The sequence below is a fragment of the Molothrus aeneus genome, chromosome 13 (genome assembly GCF_037042795.1).
Source record: "Molothrus aeneus isolate 106 chromosome 13, BPBGC_Maene_1.0, whole genome shotgun sequence".
In the NCBI taxonomy this organism is placed as follows: domain Eukaryota; kingdom Metazoa; phylum Chordata; class Aves; order Passeriformes; family Icteridae; genus Molothrus; species Molothrus aeneus.
This window is the reverse complement of record NC_089658.1, coordinates 12,581,251-12,604,112: the sequence shown is the minus strand read 5'-3', so window position 1 is coordinate 12,604,112 and position 22,862 is coordinate 12,581,251. Positions and strand designations below refer to the sequence as shown.

Here is a 22,862-nt window from a genome sequence, read left to right as displayed (position 1 = left end):
CTGGAGCTTCAGCAGGGTTGTTCCTCTAACCCACCTTCCTCCCTGGGAGGAGGGACAGCCTCAGCACCTTTCCTCTGAGCTGCTCCGAGCACCTCTGAGCCCTGCCTCCACGGGGACCAGCAGAGGTGGAGGTCAGTGTGACTCAGAGTGTCCAGCCCCCTGCTCTGCCCAGTCCCACACCCCTTCCCTGCCCCTGCCAGGAGCACCTTCATCCCACTGTCCCCTCCCTCCTGGCTCTGGGTGCTCCCCTCACCCCCTCCCCAGTTCTGAGATCCCCTTCCCCAGCTGGCATTGTGGGTGAAGGCACTGCCCTTTGCTCTAGCTCTTGGCTTTTGGAAAAGCAGCTGAGGTGCAAAACAGGAGGAAGAGGAAGGTGCGGGCTTCAAACCAGGCACTGAGATCCTCCATGAATGCAGAGACACGTGATGGCCCTGCCAAGGCTGTAAGAATGTTCAAGTGACACGTGTTCCATCATTTCCCAAAGTGATTTACCCAGAGCATCCTCCTGGCAAGGCAAACTGAGCTGGGGCTGCAGAACCAGGGCAATACTGTGAGATGGTGCTGGAGGCCTAAACAGCCCTTCCTCTGGTATGGTTTTCCTTTAATTAACAAACATAAGCACAAAAGTCCATTTTTCCTACTGTTTTGAATTATGTGCTCTTTCCCCAAAGAGCCAGGCAAGTCCTTCAAACGGATCCCAGCTCCTTCCTCTGCCTGCAGATCCCTGGTTTGCCTGTCAGTCTTCCAGAGATGAAAGACTGCAGCCCAGGCAAGCTGCCCAAATTTGCTGATGGCATCTAATTGTGGCCCGCAGGCTGAGCAAGCAGCACTGATTTTGGTGTTGATTAGGCAATAATTTGAGTTTATTATTTTTTCTTGTGTGCTTTTCTTCTCAAAATGACAGATGGCAGAAAAATGCTGTGGATGGTCTTGAAGAGACTGACGGCCACACAAAATCATCCTCCAACCTCATTTGAACCCGTGCAGGCAGCAGGATAGAGACAGTGCTGAAAAAAGAGAGAAGCCCATCTGCCTTAGCCCTCACCCTGCACGAGCAGAGCTCCATGTGACTGGGGTCACTTTCTGGGGACGCCTAAAGCAAAGGGATTTTGCTGTTGTCTGAAGGACGAGCTCCCCCTCGAGCAATGCTGCTCAGGGTGTGGTTTTGGGTCTCCCATTACACAGGGTGTCTGCAGGGCTGTGCACACCAGGATACAAAGGATCTCCAGCTAGAAGGAAGCTGAAATCCCCAGACAATACTCGATCTCTAATTGCTGGAACACTGTTGACAGTTGCCTGTTCTGGTGCCAGCTACGTGGTAGGACTGGTATTGTGCCCTGCCCTAGAGCAGCCTTTAGACACCTCAAAAAGGCAGCACAGAGGAGCATTTTAAAACAAAAGGGAACTTGCTTAGGGATTGTAGCCACCAGCAGCTACACTTTGTGATTGCTCTAGCAAAAGAGTAACTGCAGAGCTTTTCTAATCTATGCCATCACTGAAATGGCAGGGTTTCCAGAAAAGCAGCTTGCAAAGCCCTTGTGCAGACCCCAGAGGCAGCAGTTTTGTCCCACTTGCTGTCCCTAGCCCCTCTTCCCATGTGTGGAGGCCAGGAACAAAGGCTAATGGCTTTTCTGCTGGCCTGATAGTCTCACCTTGCTGCACTGCCCCTCCTTATCAACCTGCAGATCAGCACTTTGTCACTGCAGCCCCATCAGGGCTGGCATGCTCCACTGGCTGTCCGTGTGTTGAGAGCCCATTAAAGGACCAGCTTCTCTCCAGGCTCCTTTCCAGGGCCAGGATAGCACTGGGAAGGCTGATGGGGTTGTGCCAACACATGTGTCTGCAGCAGTGCTGGCAGGGCACATCCTGTGATGGGTTAGACCACCACTGCACCCACCCTACAAGGCTGGTAGGACACACAGGGCAGGTGTCGCCATGCCTCAGTCACAAATATCAGGGTGCTTAAATGTCCTGTTGGAAACTTCAGGCTGGTGTCCTCTTGCTCCACCACAGAATTTCACCCATCATGTCCAGCACCCATAAGAGCTGCAAGGTTTCTCCAGAAAATCTCTGGGATGATGCTGGGGGAGAAGGAACATTTGTCTTTCTGTTCAAGAGATGTGGACCAGGTCTGGCACTGTCCGGATCTCAGTTACCTTGGGTGTGGGTTGTTCAGTACTGGTCCCAGCTGGGTCTCTCCCAGTTTCTCACTTTTATGAGCACTAAATATGTTTGAAAGATGTAGAGACAAAATCTAAAGCACAGAAATCCCTCCCTCTTGCCTGGAGGCCTTGGGGCAGCTGCACCCTGGATAGGAGGGAATGGGTGCTCCCCAGAATCAGTGCTCAAAGCAGCCACTACCAGTAGCCTTTGGGCACATGGGGTGGAGAAGGCACTGGAAAATGAGGATTTGGGGAGTCCTGGAAGCCTTGATGTAGCACAAGTGAGACTCTGGGCATTGCCCAGTATCAAAGGTGACTTGTTGCTTGTGCAGGTCCTTGAGGAGTGACCTGAAAGCAAAGCATCTGAGTCAATACAAAACAAAACTTTTTTCCAGGCTGGCTCAGCAGAAAGGAAAACAAACTTTCCACCAGGGCAGGACAGAGTGGTGCTATGAGGGGAGATCAAACAGTTCACTTAGGTCTGGGCTTTCTCATTATTTTTTTTCAGCCCCCACCATTAAGCATCCCTTGGAGATAAATGTTGGGAACAGGACAAAATAAAGCAAGACTTTTTTAAGCTAAATAAGAAAATTTATCTGGATCAAAGTGACAACCACACATGAGCCAAATTCACAAATTTTTCTTGCACCCTCTCCTTCCTCCCAAGAAACAGCATTTACCAGCAAGTAAATGATTGTCCAGAAAGCACCCAAGGACTGTTTGGGAGGGAAGTTGGTGTCCTTGTGGCGCAGGCAGAGAGGGCAAATATGTCTGTGAAAGCAGCACGAACACGGGACAGCACAAGAAGCGGGGTGTAAGCAACTCTGGCTGTCACACTGGGAAACAGTGTCACCTGGGCTCAGCCAACACCTCTGCTGGCCTTCCCAAGAGCTGGATAGGCTTGCAGAGCAAATCCATTGAGGTGGGCAGGAAAGGAGAAGGGGTTTGAGTAGCTAGCAGCAGTTCCTGTGTTGGAAGCTGTCAGGCTTTCCTGGGAAACTGCCCTTTGCCCTGGGTTTGTTTCGGGTCCCAGGGGGACTGTGATAAGGCAGGTTTTGGTCACACTCTGCTAAGTGTCCTCAGCAGACTGCTGGGACAGATGCCAGTGGCTGGACAACAGCAGTGACATGGTGTGGCTGGCTCCTCCTCAGGGCTCAAACAGCAGAGAGATGTCAAGAGATGCCAGCCCTGGCCAGGAGAAGGGAGCCCACATCCCCGAGGCTGCAGGCTGCCCTCTGCACTTTCCCAGGGATAGCTGGTGTCCTTCTCTTGCTCTTGGTGGCAGGTTACTCCTGCCCAGCCGAGTGCATCTGCTCCTGGTTCCAGCTCATTAAACCCACTTGTGTTCACAATCACCACAGAGCCAAACGGGCCCTTTCGTGCCCCTTGTCTTTGTTGCTCTATAAATACCACTGGTTCTGGTGACACTGGTTTGGGCTGGGCTGTTCAGGCTCTGGAGGCGAGGGCGGAGCAGACACTGGTTTGGGGATGCTCTGTGGGGATTCCTCTGCTGTTACCCACTGTGACCACTGACACCACGGGGACAGACACGCTTCAAGCCCTGCAGGGAGGGGCTGCTCCTGGGCAAGGCAGCTGATGACAGCCCAGGGTCTTTGTCCTCCGCCAGCATGCTGTCCAGGTGCCCTGACCCTACACCTTTGCATAGAATCGTCAAGGTTGGAAGAGGCCTTTCCAATCAAGTCTAACCATCAAAAGAGCATTATCACTGTAACCCCTAAACCACGTCACCCAGCGCCACATCCAGATGCCTCCTGGACACCTCCAGGGATGGTGACTCCACCACTTCCCTGCCCAATCTATTTCAATGCCTAACCACCCGAAGAGTATTTTTTTTTTTAATATATAATCTGAATTTGAATCTGAATTTTACCCAAACGAGCCCTGGGCTGTCCCAGGGAGGCTCGGGAAGGAGGATGCCGCGTCGGCAGGACCCTCCGGGCAGGCTCTGCCAGCGCTGTCCCCGTCCCTGCTGCCCGCGGGCGGTGGCGGGGATGGGGACGTGCCGGTCCGCGGGCAGCCGCGGTCCTCTAGCGGCACCGGAGGAGCCTGCCGGGTGTGGGGCGGGCAGGGCCAGGTCGGAGTCGCTGCTCAGCCCCGGGCCCCGCTCGGGGACCCCGCTGTGCCCGGCGAGCACCGCCGCCCTGCCCTGCTGACGTCACACCGCACACTGAGTGACGTCACACAGCACGCTGAGTGACGTCACCGCCACGCGCGCCCCGCCGGCTTTAAATTTTAAACCAGTGGCGGCGCCCAATCGGTTCGGTCTGCGCGCTGGCCGCGCCCTTCCGTCACTGCCTCCCGCCAATGGGATGGCAGCGCTCTCCGCGCGGCTGGCCAATCAGCAGCGGGCAGCCCTCCGGCCGCCCCACCGCTCCGCCCTCCCGCTCCCCGTTCTCCGCCAATGGGAGAGGGAGGTGCGGGGAGTGGACGTGGCGGGCGCTCGGCGGCAGCCAATGGGGGCCCGCGCTAGGCGAGGGCGCGAGTGGCCGTACCGGCGGGCGATGGCGGCGGCGGCGTGAGGGGCCTGCGCCATGTCGTGCTCGCACAGCGCCGTGTTCCTGCTGGACACCGCCGGCCCCGCGCGCCGCCAGCGCCTCCAGCGCGGCGCCCTCCGCCTGCTCACCCTCCTGGGCTGCCGCTTCGGTCTCTCCCGCCTCCGCTGGGCCTTCCGCTTCTTCGACTCGCTCGGCGGCCGCGGCGGCGCCTCGCGGGGCGGTGGGTTCCGCCCGCCGGGGCCCCGCGCCTGGCAGCGGTTCGAGGAGGAGCTGGCGGAGCGGCTCGGGGCACGGGCTCCCGCCTCCCTGCCCGGCCCCGCGCCCCGCGCCGCCCTCACGCACAGCGGGATCAAGGAGACGCTGCTCGACTTCCAGTGGGACCGGCCGGAGATCGCGTCCCCCGCCAAGCCGCCCCGCAGGAGCCGCAGGACGGGGCTGGCCGCTCGAGAGCCCCCGGAGGCGCCGCCCGAGGGCTTCGTGAACGCCGTGTTCCTATTCTCGCCCTGCCCGCACTCGCGGAGGGAGCTCCGGCAGTTCGTGTCGGGGAACGACGCCCCCTCCTCCCCTGGGGAGCCGCCCTCGGCGCAGGAGCTGGCGGAGAAACTCCTGCCCAAGAGTGTGCAGGAGTTGCTCGTGGAACAGAAAATCTCCCTGTTCTGGGTGGACACTGCCGACTGGGCTCAGGTAACGGGGTCAAACGGCGCAGCTTTCAGCCGTGGGCACTAGCGAGACATCTGCCACGCTGCTTTCTGGCATGAGTAATCTTTGGGTGGGAGGGAACCACGCCAAGGTTCGCTCCCTGCCACATAATCTTCAGCAAGGGACTGAAATCTGGAGTGGAATCGTCCACGTGGAGACTGAGATACATCTGTAGTGGAGTAGCTGTACAGTGTTTCTTGATGGGATGTCTTGTGCTTTGACTTAGAGGGGTGTTACAGCTATTCAGAATTGCAGATAAGCAGCCTGATAGTTCAGGTGTGTAGATACCAGATTTAAAAAAAATGGCTTGAAAATATTGCTAGCTTTTAATTCACTGGGAATAGTATTTACTTTGTTAGGTTCCAATGAAGGCTGATAAAGTCCATAAAAACACTCAGAAGGCACCGTGTGTAGATGCTGTGGATCATGTTTCAAATGCCAGGTTTTCTGAAAAAGTGCAATCTCTTTGTTTGCATGAAAGCTCTCTCACTGCCAACCTAAACCTGAGACCTCTCTGTTACTTTTATTTCAGCTGATTGAATGCCCGGATCATGATGGCTACTGGACAATGTGTGAAGTGATTCATCAGATGGGAGGCACTATTTTGCCAGCTGAAACCTTGGTGCACTGTTTGAGTCACCCCAGGACAGATGCTGCTTCTGGCTTCCTTGGAGACTCCAGGTTCCCAGAGCCACAGGCTGTGCCTTGGACCAGGCTTCTGCCCCTGGATGGGACTTTGAACTGTTTGTTCTCCAGGCCATCCCTCTATCGATCAGTGTTTCCCCAGCAAGAAGGAACATTGTTTCTTAGCATGCCTGGTAATAAAAAGAAAAATATAGATGTGCATGGTAGTAACTGATATCTCATGCAGGGTCCTTGATGAGCTTCCCTTGTGAATAATGTGTGTAGAAGTAATTTCACATATTTCAGAGCCTAGGTGTTTTTCTTTTAAAGTTCTGCTTGTGCTCTACTTCTGATATGAGGACTGTGAGCCCATGTTTCTGATTTAGCCTCTTCAGTTTGCCATGCTCCTAGATGTTTGGATGAAGAGCTCTTTGCTGGTCCCACCTTGTAGAGGTGTACTCCCTTTTCTCATACAATTATTTGATTTAGCTAAAATAAGAACACAGATTAAAAACCCCTTCCAAAGAAAACAGATCAGCTGTAAAGCAGCATGCAGGATGCATGGGGTCTTTCTTTAGTGGTGCTTCCATGCACACAGCTCCTTGGGAGCATGGGGAGGAGGTCAGTTTTGCAACAAACACACTTACTCTAGAGTATATTCCCTGTTTAATCTTGGAACTCACTTTTTTTACATTGAAGCTGTCTCTTCACCATGATGGAAAAGGATTGCTTTCAGACTTTTTCTTTATCCTTGCACAGGAGAGAAGAAGCAGGAAAGCTGTGCTGTGATCCTGGAACCTCTTGCCATGAGCCAAAGACGGCTGCAGTGTCCAGTCAGCATTGTTGTGAAAGGAAGCTTGGCAGGCTGGAGCTTGGCACAGGCTGGCCACTTCTTCACAGAGAGCTGGATCCTGCAGAGCTCACAGCCTGAGCAGGGAGAATATAGCAGGTCCTTGTTTCATCAGCTGTTGAAGAGTCTGGTGGCTGAAGGACTGCACGTGGTAAATCTTCCTCTTTGCCTTAAACTGATACCTGCTCTGAAATGAACTGTGACAGAAGGGCTGGCAGTATCACTTTGTGAAGACAGTAATAGATACTGCACTGCAAATTACTCATTTGAAGCCAAATTCAGAACATTTTTTTTTTAAATCATGTAACTCTATAGCCTGCTTGTAAAGTATCTGTGCTCCTTAGGTCTCTGTATTTCAAGATAATGTAAACTCTTCTCTTTTTCCTTTTTTTTCCATTTAAAATCCAGATTGCTGAAGTATCTCTGTCTAAGACTTGGTGCCCCTCCACTGCTGTTCTGTCACCTCTTTCTGGGGATACTGCAGTTCTGACTGTGCTTGGTCCTGAGAAGACTGCTGAAATTCAGGGATGCAGCCTTGAAGGAGCTGTAGTGGAAGACTCTTCCCAAGACTCTGCTACTCACCTGCCAGAGATTGTGAATAGTGTGTTGAGTAAAATTGACATGTCAGTGGAAGATTCTCTGGCCAGTCTGGGTAGGTGTCAGGAAATGCAAAACTCACCATCTTTTGATCATCTCAAGGTCTGCAGTAGAAAAAATATAAAGTTAATGATTTTCTCCTTGAGGAGTCTCAGTTTTGAGACTTGTTCATTGTGTCATCTGTAGCTAAGGCCTTGTGATGTGATGCAGAAAGAAATCAGCTTTTCTTATTTTTGGGTATATGTGTTTGCTTACAGGAGAAGAAGCTCCAGTGGCAGAGTGGGTCCAACGAGAGCTGTCCCATACAGGGGGCTGGCATCCTTCAGTGCTGGAAGCGTGGTATCCTGCATCCAATGCTTGTGGAGCAAGCTCAGATCTGATGGAGTCATTCAGGTATTTTTCTGAATGTCTCTGAGCAATAATCAAGGATTTCTGCTTCCTGTTAAGGGAGTATGGCTGTAGCATTGCTTAGAGTTTTAGAATTCTGCTGCTTTTATTTCTGTACTCAGTTTATTGGTGGCTTATCTCATGGTGGGGTATATAGACAAAAGAAACTGGGAACAGGATATTTGGGTATCAATATGCATGGATTAAAATCTTGGTAGTTTAAGGAGTTATAAAGGTCACTTAAAATGACCTTAAGCTACTTGGGAAATGACAAATTTCAGCTTTTATGGGATGCTAAGATCCAGTGCAAGATAGTGAAGATGTGATTGTATTCTCAGAGTTGGTGTTTATTTGGAATGAATACGCTTGCTGAGTGAAACAAAAGAGCCTAATGCAGGGTAGTTTAGAAAGCACAAAGCTGCTCATTGAGTTTTGTGCTACAGGTCAGTGCCATATCCATTGTACATTCATGTAATGCTTGTTTCCAGCCTTTTCAGAGGGTTTGGGTTTTCTGCATTTCCTATGTGTGTTGGGAAACAGCTGCTGGAAGAGTTACTAGTGTGTGCTACTTGACTATATTGCTGCAGACTGGAATCTAGAGAACCTTGTTCCTGTGCACAGGAAGGAAGGGATATGCCTCCTACTCCCACCTTCTTTTGATAATTGTATTGTTCTTTCATACAGGCTCCTGCAGGTTCCTTGTGCTAACAGGAAGGATGGTGCAGACCAATCTGATGTGGAGCTCTCAGAAAGTCTGTCTGAGCTGTACCAGAGAAAATTCAGTGAAACCTCTGCTGCAGCTGGACCAGGAAATAACAAAAAAAGGCGTATGTATAGTTTGGGGTTATATGTGTGTGTTGTCAATAAAAGATGATGCATGAACTCCAGAGATCTTAAGTACTACTCTTAAGTAGTACCATGCTTTAGATATTTTTTTTTATTTAGGGACAGTCTCATTTGCTTATTAGTATTAGGTTAGTCCTGTAGTAGAACCCAAATTATTGTTATTCAGGGCTGTGCAGTGAGTGACAAAGCTGTTAAAAGCAGCATACAGAGCTCTGCAGTTTAATTAGCTGTTGAAACAAGGATTGCTTCAACTACTAGTAAATACTGCAATTTTGTTCTAATTAGAGAAATAAAACATTTTTTTTGTAGAAAAGTTTAATCATTGCATTTCTCTACACTAACTACAGTTGATTTTACCTTAGCCTCATGTATCTGCAAGTCCTGCTGTCAGCTGTTTCTATTTCTGTGACATAAGATTGCTGCCTATATATAAACTTCTGATTAAACCTGTGTAAGTTCTTATGCAGGGCAATATGCGCCTGGGTTTTTATTTGGAGAAGTAGCTGCCTGCTATGCTGCCTATTTCACAAAGAAACACCAACCTTTTGGGCCATGTTTTCCTTGAGGATGTTACTAAGGTCACATAATCCAGAATTTAGTGCTGTTCTCTAGCTTGGATGGAGCTCCTGCCCCAGTGTGCCTGATGCTAGAACTCTCTCTTGTGGCATTGCAGGTGGGGTTCCCCGAACTCCAGTCAGGCAGAAGATGAAGACCATGCCCAGATCCCTGCAGATGCTCAATGTGGCAAGACTGAATGTTAAAGCTCAGAAGTTTCAACCTGATGCTGTGGCACCAGCAGTGAATGAGAAGGTGCCACAGAAGCATTCAGCAAAAAGATTGGATGAAAAGGTGGAAGGAAAGGCAAAAACACCTAAAATATCAATTGGTGTGTGTTAAGTCCTGTTATCTTTCTGTCTTGATACATCCCATATCAACTCTTGATATCCTGATATAGGAGTCATAGAGGATTTTTATGGAAGGGAGAACAAACAATAACAATGGAGTACTCAGTACCAAGGAGCAAATCAGTGTTTGAGTTTCTGTATCTTCAGCATGGCAAGAGTAGACATTTTTTCCCACCTTCTGCTGTTTAGTTTCTGATTCTTTACAAACTGATGTTACAGCTGCTTCTGGGATTAGTTTCTTGCCTTGTATCCATCTGAAAAAAGCAATAAGGATTTACTTTTAAATTTTTTTTAAAAATAGAGGGAAGCACTCATCAAGGTATAACTGAAAATGTAGTCCTATTTATTAATTAGTCAGAAATAAAGGGCATTTCTTGACTGCTTCAGTAGCCTGAAAGTTTGCTGATTTTAAGCAAACTTTGTTGATTATAGGACTAATTTATCTTACAATATGTCATGGGCCTGAACCTGGGACAGCCTCTGTTAGTGTCCTGTGGTCTGGATGCATTATTACTGGAGGAAATGTTTATTATTATCTCCTCTGTTCCCTGCTTCAGCTGGGGTGAGGATTTTATCAGGATTTTATGTGTGGTGAACATGCATTTAGCTAATGGAGACCATTTCCTTGCAGATTTCCAAACAGAGGAGGAGCTGCAGTCCCACTTGACTGCAAGCTACCAGAAGGCTGTTGCTGAGGGAATTCCCTCATCTGTGTGTGCACACAATATGATCATGGCCATTAAAAGCTTCTTGAAAATACAAGATACCAAAGAGAAAGAGGTAGGTGACAGCACGTGGGCAGGGTTGTTACTGATCTGGAAGTTAGAATTTTTACTATTTTGGGCTAACTTTCCTTCATTTTCTTGGAGGTTTTATGTGGAGGTGCACCACGGTCACTGACTGCTTCTATCTGTGAGGACACAACAGTGAAAAACTGGATGCTTGTAAATTACGTAGCAAAATCCAGTTCAGTTATCAGTTTAGAACTTTGCTAAATTTTGCAAGATGTCTTTACTTCACATTGACCTTCTTACAAATTCTGATTTCAAAGACAGTATTTAAAAAATACATTCTTGCAAACTGTATTTTAAAGGTGGTGCATCTTTTGTTTTGGCATTACATGGTGAATCTAGGCCTGGCTTTGTCAGGGAAGAGAAACTGTTCATGGTATTTCTTACAATCTTTACCACTATTATAGGCTTACAGTAATCTTAAACCAAAACTGGTAAATCTGTGATTAATTTAATAAAAACACTGTGAGAGACAAATCCAAAGTGAAGAAGGCCTGGAGCTGTGAGCAAGAGACCTCTGTGATTTCAAGCTTTAAGTTGTTTTATTTTATAACTCTGCTACTGAAAGGAAAAGTAATTCCTTTCCTTGAAAGAAAAGGAAAAAAAACCTGTACTTTCAAAAGAATACATTAGGGGGGTAACGGGGGGACAAGGGAGGAACCTGCCCTGCAGATAGGAAACAGTTTTGAAGTTCTTGCTGTCATTATGTGTCTGCAGGTGGCCTGTGTGGGAAGAGTCAGAAACCATCTCCTGAAGACCAGCAAAATGCTCAGACAGCAGCATGGCTCACAGAAGGAGACCAAAGTCAGAGAGTATGAGACACTGTATTTACTTCAGCCTCTGAGATACTGTGGAGTTGGTTAGCAGTTTTTAATGGTGGCTTTTTTGTACAACTGGAAAGTATTTACCTGGGACAAATATTTCAAGGATAATCTCTGGTTGCAGTAAAACCATTTCATTAAATGCAAATGTACCCGTGCTGTGTGATAAGCACTGCAGCCAATATCTGGAGTGAGGTATCTCCCTTGCCACCCAAATGAAATGCTAACTAAATATTGCTGTCAAAAGGAACCACTTCCCTTCCCATTGCTTTTTTGAGCACACCTTTTGCAGTAAATCTGCTGTTTCCAGTAGAAAAAGAGGTGGTGGATAATTACTTGTTTCCTTAGGTGCCGACTTCAGGTATTTTTGCGCCTTGAGTTGTGCCTCCAGTGCCCTTCGCTGCAAAGCAGTGCTGAGGAAATGGAGCAGCTGTTAGAAGAGGCAAGTAAAGTATAAACCAGGTTGTGTTTCTGCATGGCACTAGAAATGTGGACCTGGAACCTGCTTTTCCTTTGATTTTACACTAACACTTCATATTCCTTACTAAAATACCTGGTGCTGCAGCTGGCACACCTTAATCCATTTTGCTGCCTGACCTTCTCTTCCAGGTGACAGATATGCTGCGCATCTTATGTCTGACTGAAGACCCAGCCTATCTCACAAAGTTTCTGGAGGAAATATTAGAAGTGTAAGTTATTTGGCATGACTTATGTATTGCTGGGGACTGTGGTTTGGGTCAGATGTTGTCTGTGAGTAGAGAGCAATCAGCAGCTTTGATTTACTGCATCTTTGTAATTCTCAGAAATTTAGACGTGTTCTCTTTATTATGCTTATATTTTGGTTAAAGAAAAAGTAGCTGATAAGCAAGTAAACTAATTAAAAAACTCAGTTGATATTCAGTTTGTTGTTTTTAAATGGACATGTAAGGACAAGGATTTAGTTCACACCTTGGGTTTGAAATACCAGAGTTTTGAGGAAGGGTGTATTTCATGTGTATTCTCTCTGGTGCTCCAGGTATATGAATTCTATACCGAAGACCCTTGGAGATATTTATTATGGTCTGGGTACACAAATACCTCCAAAGCTGGCATCTGTTCTGCCTTCAGACTTCTTCAGTGACGACTCCATGACTCTGGATAGCAAATCTCCAGGCCTTCCTCCCTCTTTATCATCTGTCTTAACTCCCAGCACTGTTTGCACTGAGGGTGATCAGCTGGAGGAGCTGCGCACCAGATCTGCCAAAAAGAGAAGGTATTAACTCCAAAAAGGAGGCAGCTTTTTGTTGACTATAAAAAATACAGTCTTGATTCTGTATTTTTATCTTATGCAAAAGTAGATTTCAGGAGCATCTTCCATGAGAGGAAAAGCATGCTATGCTGTGCAGTAGCTGACCTATATTGTTAAAGTTAAAAGTGATTTACTGGAGATCTCTGTGTTGGGGGTTCTGTGTTCATATCAGCAAATTGTGAGTGATGAATTCCAATACCAGTCTTAGGAATAGCTTTTTATATTGCAAATCATAATCCAGTGTTGTAGTAAGTGAGGTATCAATGTAGTTTGCAATTTGAATTTAGGTAAACACTTCTATCTCCTGAGTCACACCTAAGTTTAATTGTCAGTAGGTTGATAACTGTGCTGTTGATCTTATTTTAACTTAATTTTTATGTGTTTTCTGAAGGAATAATGTGTTAGCCAGGCATAGGAGCATGACAGAAGCACCACAGAATTTGCGTCAAATTGAGATTCCCAAGATAGCCAAGAACCCCATCAGAAAGGTAAAACTCTTCCAGAAGGATTTTCTGTGAGTTGTGATGCTTGACTGCAAAAACTCTTGCTCTGTATTCCCTTAGTAAGTGTGCCTTGTATCACCTGTACAGAGAACAAATTGTTCTGAAGGAAAAATTGAAATAACGTGTTCAGAGCTTGTAGTTAATACTCGTACTTAAACATAGCATTGCACTGCTGCTGAGGCTGATTTCTCATTTGTTTCAGGAGAACTCACATTCTTACCTTGCCACTGAGAAGTCCCAGCAGATGCCTTTGCTGCAGAAAGAGGCAGTGCAAGGTATATTGACTTTTGGCTTGTTCATGGAAAGGTGCATCTTCAGCACATGTTGTCCCTGTAAATTTTACTGAGCCATGATGAAATTATGCTGAGGCATGCTGGAAATCTGAAGGAAGTTTTGCTGAGTTGTGCATAAACTTTAAGGGGAAAAAATATGTGGTATTCTGTGTACTCATACACAGAAAACTTAAATTTTGTGTCCTCAAAAGAAAACCTTGACTCTTGAAATTATTTCCAACTTCTCTGTCCTGAAAATAAAATGGGGGCAAGAATAAACTATATCTAAAAATAGGATATATCCCCACAAATACTTCATAAAAATAAATCTCACGTTAGTTCTCCGAACCAAGATGTGCTTTGGTTGAGATTTTGTAGTGCACCTAATGTTCCACATGGGACACTGACTATCTGCTTTTTCTGCTATGGCATCTGCTTGTAGCTTATTGCTGGAATAATGCAAATAATAACAAATTCAGAAGAGAAGGCTGGAATGGATTTAGAGGAGGACATGTTCCAGTAGCAGGAAAAACAACTTTTCAGGGCTTTTTAGCCTCTAAAATGTTGTCTTTCCATGCTGGTATATTGTTCTGTTCCTAGTCACCTAACAAAATTACCTTTGTATTTTTTTCCTTTCTTTTTTTTCTTCTCTTTTCCTAGTAATCTGATCTTTTCTTGTTTTTCTTGTCTCACAGAGGTTACAAAGGTAAGGAGGAATCTCTTCAATGAAGAGATACTTTCACCATCAAAAAGATCTCTGAAAAAGATGCTTAGAAGCCAGTCAGTATCTGCTGTGGAAGGCCTAAAATACAAATGCACCAGTGAGGGCAACAAAGGTAGGATATGACTTGCACATGTAGGATTGTTGTGAAAGAGCTTTTGCTAAAATTCCTATTTTTGTGTTCTTAATTCTATGAAACAATTATGATCTGGTTTTATTGAATGATAAAAGGAGGTCATTGCTGTGTTGTTTGGAGGGTGAATCATGGTGATGTTAAAACTGAAACCTATTTTTACTGAACTCTTTACATCTCATAAAGAAAATTAAAAATTAAAAATGCTTGGTTAAAAAGGATCTGTGAAATAAAGACAAATAATGAAAGTTATCTCAGTAGGTTAACTATGTCTGACATGGTACAATATTGAGGGAGTGGGAGGGAGGTGTAGACACTGGACTGAAATAATGATAGCTTGTGAGTGCTGGGAGACAGCACAATGGTTCTGTATTGACTTAAGAATAACTATTGTCATTCTTAAGCTGAAGCCTGTACAAAACTGTATTTATTTATTTGTTCCAAGTGCATTATAATGGTGTGATTTTACAGCTCTTGCATAATTTTTAGATCATCGCAAGTTATTGACCAAGAGAGTTGCAGAAACACCACTGCACAAGCAGGTGTCCAGGAGACTCCTGCACAAACAGATCAAAGGCCGGTGAGTTCTTTCTGAATTTCTTCAGTAACTAATTAATGGCTATGAGCAGAATTGCCAGGTATCACTGCAGTCAAAGATGATCTTCACTTGAGGCAATAAGAGAAACAGTGGAGGCTAAATGCCATTGCTTAAGTGGGGGGAAATACTGCTTGCTTCATCATGTAAGTCAGGCTGCTTTCATTCCTGCAGCTAATGTCTGTTTAGGTTCAGCTGCTGACTCAAGGGCTTATGAAGAAAAGGCTCCTGCTGTATTTTGTGGGCTCCAGGCTGAATTGTAGCATTTTCTTTCATGTAGAGCTGTTACCTGTACATCTAGGGAGCTACCCATACTTAATTACATGCCAGTAGGAGGCAAAGTGCTTACTGGTCACTCACTTAGAGTAGCCCACAAAGCAATATATTGGTGTAGAATAAAGCACTACTCAGTCTCTGTGGCAAGTTCTGTTCCTGTACATGTGCTCAGTATGCTAAGCCCAAAATGTCTGTTGTTTCTCAAGGTCTTCTGATCCAGGTTGTGACACTGGTGTTGTAGAAGAATCTCCAGAGAAGGCCATATATGGTAAGCACTGATTTTTCATTAAAGGTGCCTTTGTTGTAGCTCATAAGATGAGTGTGCTTTGATTTGGCTAATTCATTAGAAGTCAGTCCAAAAGTGTTGTACTGTTCTGTTCTGACAGAACCACTTGCTGCTCACTGCTTTAACAGCTCTGTACAGTTTAAGTAAAGAAAGAGAGGTAGATAGTAAGTCTTTTAAATTAAAAAAATGTGAAGGACTTGAGGGGTGAATAAGATTCTGAGCTGCTATAATTACTGTCAAACCAGCACGTGCTTGTTTTTAATGTAACTTCACCATGTTGTGCTGTGACCCTGCTCTGATTTCTGCTGTAACAGACAGCCACCTGGCTCTGGGGAGTGTCTTTTATGTTGGCTACTGCTGTTCTTTTTCCCCAGAAGGGAAGAAAAAAGCAGCATGTCTGGGCAAGCAGGGATATGAAATTGCTAGCAAGAAGAGGCAAGAGCATTAACCCATCTTATAACTTGGATGTAACTTGCATTGAACATGTTTTTTCTAGCATTCCTTTCCATATAATTGCTGAAGAGAAATGAGAGTAATCATGAGTCAGAGGAGGGATATCATACTTTAGGAGATTTGTATGTGTAAATATTCCAAAATCCTCAAGAAATCTGAACCTTTGCTTCACCTGCTTGCCTTCCTGGGTGAGACAGATTATCTATAGAGAAGTTTCTTCTGAGGGTCTGTTCCTTGCAGTTGTGAACTGTTGCTGATGATGTGCCCATTGCTGAGGGGGAAAGAAGGCTCAGTCTCCAATGTCCTTGCCTTTTCAGAAGCAGGTTTGAGAAGAAGCCCACGCATCAAGCAGCTGGCTTTGAATAGGACCTGCTCTGGTGCTTTCTATTCCACTACACAGCCCAGCTCAAAAAATTCACAGCACCTCCACCAGGGACAAGAAAAGGAGAGCTGTAAACTGCAGGATGTAGAAGGTACTGAGTGGGATTTGAGCAGACTGATACTGCTGATCTGAAAAGCTGACATGGCTAGCTCTGAGTTTGATTTGATTTGGCTCTACAAGAGACTGTAAGAAGCTAAGAGCTGTCATGTAATATCTTCCCTAGACAGAAATTCATCCTCAGTAATTATTTTTTAATTGGTAATCTGAATTTTGAGGATGGTAAGGCAGCTATTTCTATGATGAATTCACTGCCAACTTAACAAACCAGTCAGGCCCATCTAACAGAATACCACTGATTGTCAGTCTGCATTCCTTAAAAGCAGTGAAATCCTTGTAAAATATGGGACAGAAATCCTATAGCTTACTCTGTAGCAGCATAAAGCAATGACTGATGGGATCTTCTTTGGAGGCTTTCTCAGTAGGATTATCACCTAAAAATGGTGACACATAGTTCTTTATATTCTACTTATTAGAATCCTTAGTCATGAACCAGAACTATCTAAAGCTACAAGCTATAAATAGAATAAGAGGCTGAAGTATTTTATACCTTTTTTTACCATTGGAGCACTCTTTCTAAAGATGGGTATTAATTTCATAATGGGAAATAACAATCATTCTGGTGAAGCTTTAACTCTTGGTTAGAAAAGAACATGCCAGGGATATGAGCTTTTTACACTACTTTTCCACACATCTGACGTGACTCAAACAATTGTGGCACGTTATTTTGTGTTAGTTAAATTGTACTGTTCCATTTTATAGGCCTTAACCAGCATTCAGAGAGCCCCCCCATCCAGAGTCCCAAGAGGTTTTTCTTTGGTGCAGTCATTGACATGGGTAGTCCTGCAGGGAAGCATTCACCTGGAAGGAAGAGAACAAGAAAAGATTCCTTACACTTAGAGGAGCTCACCTCATGTCAGGTAGAAACAGTTACCTACCTCCCTTTCTCTTTCTTCCCATCCTTGTTTTCTTCTCCATTCATCAGCATCTTAGATTTAGTGTTTGTTAAGTCTCATCCAATGGGTTTTTTATGTTTCAAATCTTGGGAAGTAAATATGAAGATGGATAGATAATACTCCTGGAGTAGAACAAGCGTGATTCTTTAATATATTATTTTTCCCCTGCAGACTCCTAGAAAAACACCTCATAAATTTGCCCAGAAGCCACTGAATTCTGCCAGTAAGCTCCCAAGGAGATCGCCTCGCATTGTCCACAGGACGCCTCAGAAGCTGGAAAAGACACCTGGCAGAAGTCCAGCAGCTAAACAGAACGTAGCTAAATGTTTGGGGAAGTGCTTTTCTCATCCTGCACAAAGGGTCAAGTCTCCATCTGTGCTAACTGACAGCAAGAGGGTTCACTCAGTGCAAGTAACTGCTGAGGACTGCTGTGTAGCTCTAACACTTTCCCCTCCTTGCGAAGAGCCTGGCTGGCAAACACCAAAACGTGAAGGGTTCACAGCCTCTGTATTACCTCCAACAGATCCAAATCCTGCTTCTTCTTCTTCCCCCTCTGCCACCCAAGAAAGGTGTTTAACAGAACTTCAGACTCCAAGACGTTCCTTGAGATACCTCTCAAAATTAGCATCTCCAGTTAGTGCTCGGAGGCAAATCCTCACAAAGGAAATTCAGGAGCAGTCAGATCAGATATCTCGAGCACCCAAAAGGACACCCAGGAAACTTGAAGATCCAGGTTCAAAGTTATGTACCAGCTCACTGAGTACAGAAATACCTCAACTTGCTGTGAGGCCAGAGCCTCTCTGCAGTTCTCCAGTCCATGAGAGTTCCACAAACACTGTGACAAGCTGCTCTGCTTCCCTCATGCAGCCTGGGGAGTCTGACTGGGAATCTGCTGCATCTAAACCATCTTCTCAAAAGACTCCAGGTATTATTGGCACCCCACTGAGGTCCCTGCTTCACACACCCAAGCAGGCCAAACGTGAACCAGGTTCTAGAGGAGAGAGCCTCACATGTGCAACAATTAGAGAAAATGAGGACAGTCGTCATGATAGTGGTGGTAACTGTTCTGTGGAAAGCCTTCAGCTTCATCAGTCCCAAGCTGCTGAAAATACTTCTGTATTGGAGAAAAATAAACAGATGGATAGAGTGTCTCAAAAGTCTCCTTCAAGGGGGGACTTGGAAAACTTGGAAAACCATTTGTCTCCAAAGCCTTTTGCTGGAGGGCAGGAACATGCACAGAATGCTGAGAGAGACTGTGAGCCATCAGTTAAGGGGGAGAACTGCCGTGCAAACACCTGTGAGTCCTTCCTAAGCCATTTGCCAACAGTTAGTGATGACTTGGAAGCAAGAACTGTGCTGAGGGAAGAATGCATGGGAGTGAAGGCTCCAAGTCTCAAGAGACGCTCCAGATTTGCCCTGACCCCTTCCCCTCCTGTGCAGAAGTCTCCTCCTGCCTACTCCTTACGCTGCACTGCAGACAGGAGGCAGCGGGAGGCTGCAGCACGCATGGGGGAGCCTCAGCTTGCAGGCAGGTTCTCCACTCCTGAAAGTCGTGGCAAACTTCCTTCTGCCAGCCCACCGACCTACGAGGTGGAAATTGAAATGCAAGCTTCAGGCCTGCCCAAGCTTCGCATTAAGAGAATTGGCTCTTGCTCATCCTTGGAAGTTCAACCTGAAGCAAGTGCCAGCAAAGCCAAGGGAGGAGAAAGCCCCTTCAGTGATTTTGCTATGACCTGGTGCAGCAAGCACCCAGGAAAACTAGCAGCTGCCTGTGTCTCCCCATCCTGCTGCCGTTCTTTCCATAGTACGCCTGGGAAAGGTGCAGGACAAACCTACATATGCCAGTCATACACCCCAACAAGCTGTGCCTCTACTGTCACCTCCCCATTCCCACTGGAAGCAGTTCTCCAGACACCTTCTCCAAAGCAGAAGGGGAAGACTACTCCTGATGCCATCAATGACTGGCCCCGGAGGAAGAGAGCAGCAGGCAGCACTGCTGGTGTGAGCTGTGGTCAGAGCGAGAGGAGTGCTGATGATTGGGCACGGGCCTCAGCAGGCAGAGAGAGAACAATGAGGACCTCAGAACACTGCAGCAGCAAAGTGACAAATCCTCTTGGGGAATTTGAACTGGAAGGGATTTGCAGGCTCCAGGATCAGGCATCTCCTAGTGACTCTGAACTGAAGGCTGATGAGGACTCTGCCACGGGAACTTTTGGCTTGAAATCTCGGAAGCGGGTCTTTACTTACCTGTCACCAGAAAAGGAGGAGAACCACAGTGCCAAGAGATCATGTCCTGATAGGAGCAGCTTGGATCTCACTGGCTTTTCCACAGATGAGGGCAACAGAAGTAAATCAAGGACAGACTCTGTACTTCCTGAGACAGCAGGAGCATGTGCCCTCAAAACACTGGAGCAGCACAGTTGTCTAGGGGATGATGATGTCTTCCTTTTGTCAGGTAATTAAATGGCACGAAAGACACTCCACTGAAATTAAGATGTGGTTAAAAATAGAGGTTAGACTAAAACAAGAGCACAGTTGTTTCCCATGTAATTATCTGAGGGAGAGTGAGGTGAAAGGGGAATGACTTGTAGATGACATGGAAGATAATTATGTGGAGAGGCAGACTGGATATGAGGAGTATTAACGATGGAAGAGAGATCAGAGAAATATGAAAGAGCAGAAAGCTGGAGGAACTGAAAGGCAAGTTTGAGAACTTGAGGAGAGGATCCCAGTTGCATCCAGCTGGTGATTTGTTCAGGTTTGTGTTGATGCCACTGCCTGTTTCTGCCCAGCATTTGGCTCTGAAGCCAATGAGCCAACAATCTTAAGTATAAAGCTTGGCTGTTTCAGTGCTTCAGACTGGAGTCTTGGTGGGGTTAGTCCTGTGGATGTTGGTGTTTATTGCTGCTCCAGGTGTCTGTGCCCATGGAGATGGGCCACTTGAAAGTGCTACCAGAAATTATTCCCTTGCTAGCAATAATGTATCAGGAGGTGTATAGGTTTAAGCTGCCTCTCTGCTTTTGCTGTTGGTACAGATGATACTAACCTTGGTGAAACAGGCTGTTCAGCTCTGTAAACAAGGCCTTGTGAATTTCAAATACTTAATCCAGTATTGTAGAAATTACAGGGGGCTGTGGCAGGTGTTGTTCTGTAGTCATTGCACTAAGCTTTGGTGTGTGTTTTCTCTTGCAAGGAAAGATTTGTGTACAGAGGCAGTGTCTTACTCAACATTATCACAGAAAAAAAGGTCAAACCTTGAAGCAACATTAATCCATATTCAGGACATGAAATAATAGACTTAAGATTGTCCTGTGAGAGACTTTCTGTGCCTACAGACTTGTGTTTGTATTTCTATATCATTGTGGCTGTAATAGTTTTCTTCCAGGAAATGTGAATTACCTGTGTTTAATACAAGTGAAGTGATTTTCTGCTAAACCAGCTAAGAAAATTAAATGTGCTGATTCCAGACTGCCATTTACCTTTCTCAAATGCTAAAACACCACTGTGACAGCCTAGAGTTTATTTCAGATAAACTCAAAGTATCACTTATACTGATACCAGTTTTGAGGTAGCATAAAGGCTGTGGTGAGACTTAACATTTGAGTTGTTGAGTATTTTTACTGCAGCATCTCACTGTGGTTCTCCAGGCTCCACCCCACCCTTGAAGAGTGGACTTTGTGCCAGCAGCCTTCGAGCCCTGACCCAGTCTCCACTGCTGTCCCCACCGCCAGCTCAGAGGAAGCGTATTCAAGGTAAGCAGAGGAGAGCAAAGGCTGGGCTCAGGCACACTGCCTGTGCTCTCTGCTTCCAGCTAAGAACAAAATCATGCTGTGCTGGGGCTTGGGCTTTCGGCAGAAAACCTCTATCTGCCACTGCTGTGTGTTCAGTGTCTCAATCTGACATGCTTACAAGAAACTTGGCATGAACTGGAAAGTTTGGAAGGAGAGAAAAGTTGCTGAAGAATGATGAGAGAGTAGCTACATGGGAAGTGCAACTTCCACTTGGTATTTGGCCTCTTGGAATCACCAGTGAGTTCTGGTAAACTGTGTCTTTCATGTATTCTTTCTGTTTTTTTAGAAGAGGAATCTGATGCTGTCCAAATTACTGCCAACCAGGAGCTGTCTCCATTCCACATCATGATTTCCAGGAGGCGTCGCCTCAGCAGGACATACTCACGGAAAAAGCTGCTCAGCTGAAGTTTGGAGCCAGGCCAGCATGGGAAACTTTGTATTATCCCAGCTGTACAACACACCTTTTAACAAAGACTGGTATTTGCTGCTAGACTGGAGCTGCCTTGTGTTGGTAGGACACTGGATGCAAGCACATGGCAATAGAAATAAGGACCACTCTAAAAATTTATGGTTTCTTCCATCCATTCAAAGCCTAGCTTGGTCTTTCTGCTAGTGGAACCTTAAGAGTGAGTTCTGCAGTGAAGGGCCAATTCTTCCAGGTTAAGAGGGAGAATTGTCACTTTTCTCCAGCTCTTGTAAAATAAACTGATGAATTTTCATTGTGTCCTTTAATCCAAAATCTGTGTTTGGCTTGAGGGATGTGGGCTGCAGGAAGGAGGATGCTGGAGGCGAATGGGTACAGAACAAGCTGTGTGCTCCTGCTGTGTCTTGTCCTGATACTAAATAGATCCCTCTGTTAATTGCTTCCAGTTTGCCACAGCTTAGTGGGAAAATATCAAGCAGATTAATTAATTAGCCAAGTGCCAAGAATACAGAAAAGGGGAAAGATAATTTATCTGGGAACATCTTTGTAGATCATGAATGGTTTGGTGTATCCGCTCCTGGCTACTGCTGGATAAGCAGATGCTGATGGAGTGACTTCATTGTCCTTTTCTGCAAACTTGCAGTAAGCCAGAAAGAATTGGCTGGGTAGGTGTCCTTGAGAAGTAAAACTTGGATGGAATAACTGGATATGACAGTTTCAAGACTACTCTTTACCAAACTGAGTCATGGATTAAATAGTGATTTAGTTGCCTGTGACACATTTGTGTTCTAACCCCATGAAGAGAGCAGGAGCTGTGCTTCAGTGCCTGAGATTTAGCCTACAAGGGGCTAAAATTGTGCATAATATTGGAAGGGCTGAACTTTTTCCCTTGGGATAGTGATCTTGGGGAACTCAGACCACTGTGTCTACTGACTGACTGCATAGGAGGTGGAGAGCTGTGGAGATGGTGTAAGGTGATCCTAAAACAAGACATGGGAAACCAGAGGATTGTTAGGTGGCTTTAAGGCTTTGAGGGACTAGATGGGATAGAGTGGAGCTTGTTTCCTGGACACACTCTTTGTTGCAGGAAAGCTGCACCTGCTTCAAAGATGTGGAGTGACACAAGCTTGGAGCTCCAAGTCTACTACTTACTTCCAAGGAGGGTGGATTGTTATTTTTCCTATTGAAGGTCTGTTTTCAACAGCCAGAAATAAAAGTGTCTGAACTTAATCTTGTGTAGCTCAGCCACATACAAAGCCCTCAATAATATCCCCCCCTTACTGTCACACCACTACAGTCAAGGTCAAGGATGTAGGAGATCAGAAGGTGGTTCTTATATCAAATGCTTTTAACTTGGTGTGTAACTCCTTCCATAGTGGTTGTGGTAGCTGTTCTCATTTCAGGCTGAAGCAGTGGCTTGGTTTTTAGGATCAAGTGGTCAAGCACCCCTTTGCCCCAGCCCCTTGGCCTTCTTAAAGCAGATGTCTGGGCTTTCACTTCTTGCTCTGCTAGAGTTAAACTTAGTCC

The 22,862-nt window shown here is 45.9% G+C and overlaps 1 protein-coding gene across 1 annotated transcript; it reads left to right on the top strand.

Moving 5' to 3' along the window:
- Nucleotides 1–4,714: 4,714 nt before the first annotated feature.
- On the top strand, nucleotides 4,715–22,565 carry TICRR (TOPBP1 interacting checkpoint and replication regulator). Its single transcript, XM_066559052.1, has 22 exons — nucleotides 4,715–5,362; nucleotides 5,910–6,195; nucleotides 6,761–7,002; nucleotides 7,260–7,503; nucleotides 7,706–7,841; nucleotides 8,520–8,662; nucleotides 9,355–9,567; nucleotides 10,218–10,366; nucleotides 11,095–11,189; nucleotides 11,547–11,640; nucleotides 11,808–11,887; nucleotides 12,214–12,450; nucleotides 12,878–12,974; nucleotides 13,192–13,264; nucleotides 13,957–14,097; nucleotides 14,605–14,695; nucleotides 15,193–15,254; nucleotides 16,043–16,198; nucleotides 16,927–17,084; nucleotides 17,292–19,575; nucleotides 20,768–20,872; nucleotides 21,198–22,565. The coding sequence occupies exons 1-22, from the start codon at nucleotides 4,715–4,717 to the stop codon at nucleotides 21,314–21,316; spliced, it is 5,853 nt and encodes a 1,950-aa protein (XP_066415149.1). The 3' UTR covers nucleotides 21,317–22,565.
- Nucleotides 22,566–22,862: the final 297 nt, after the last annotated feature.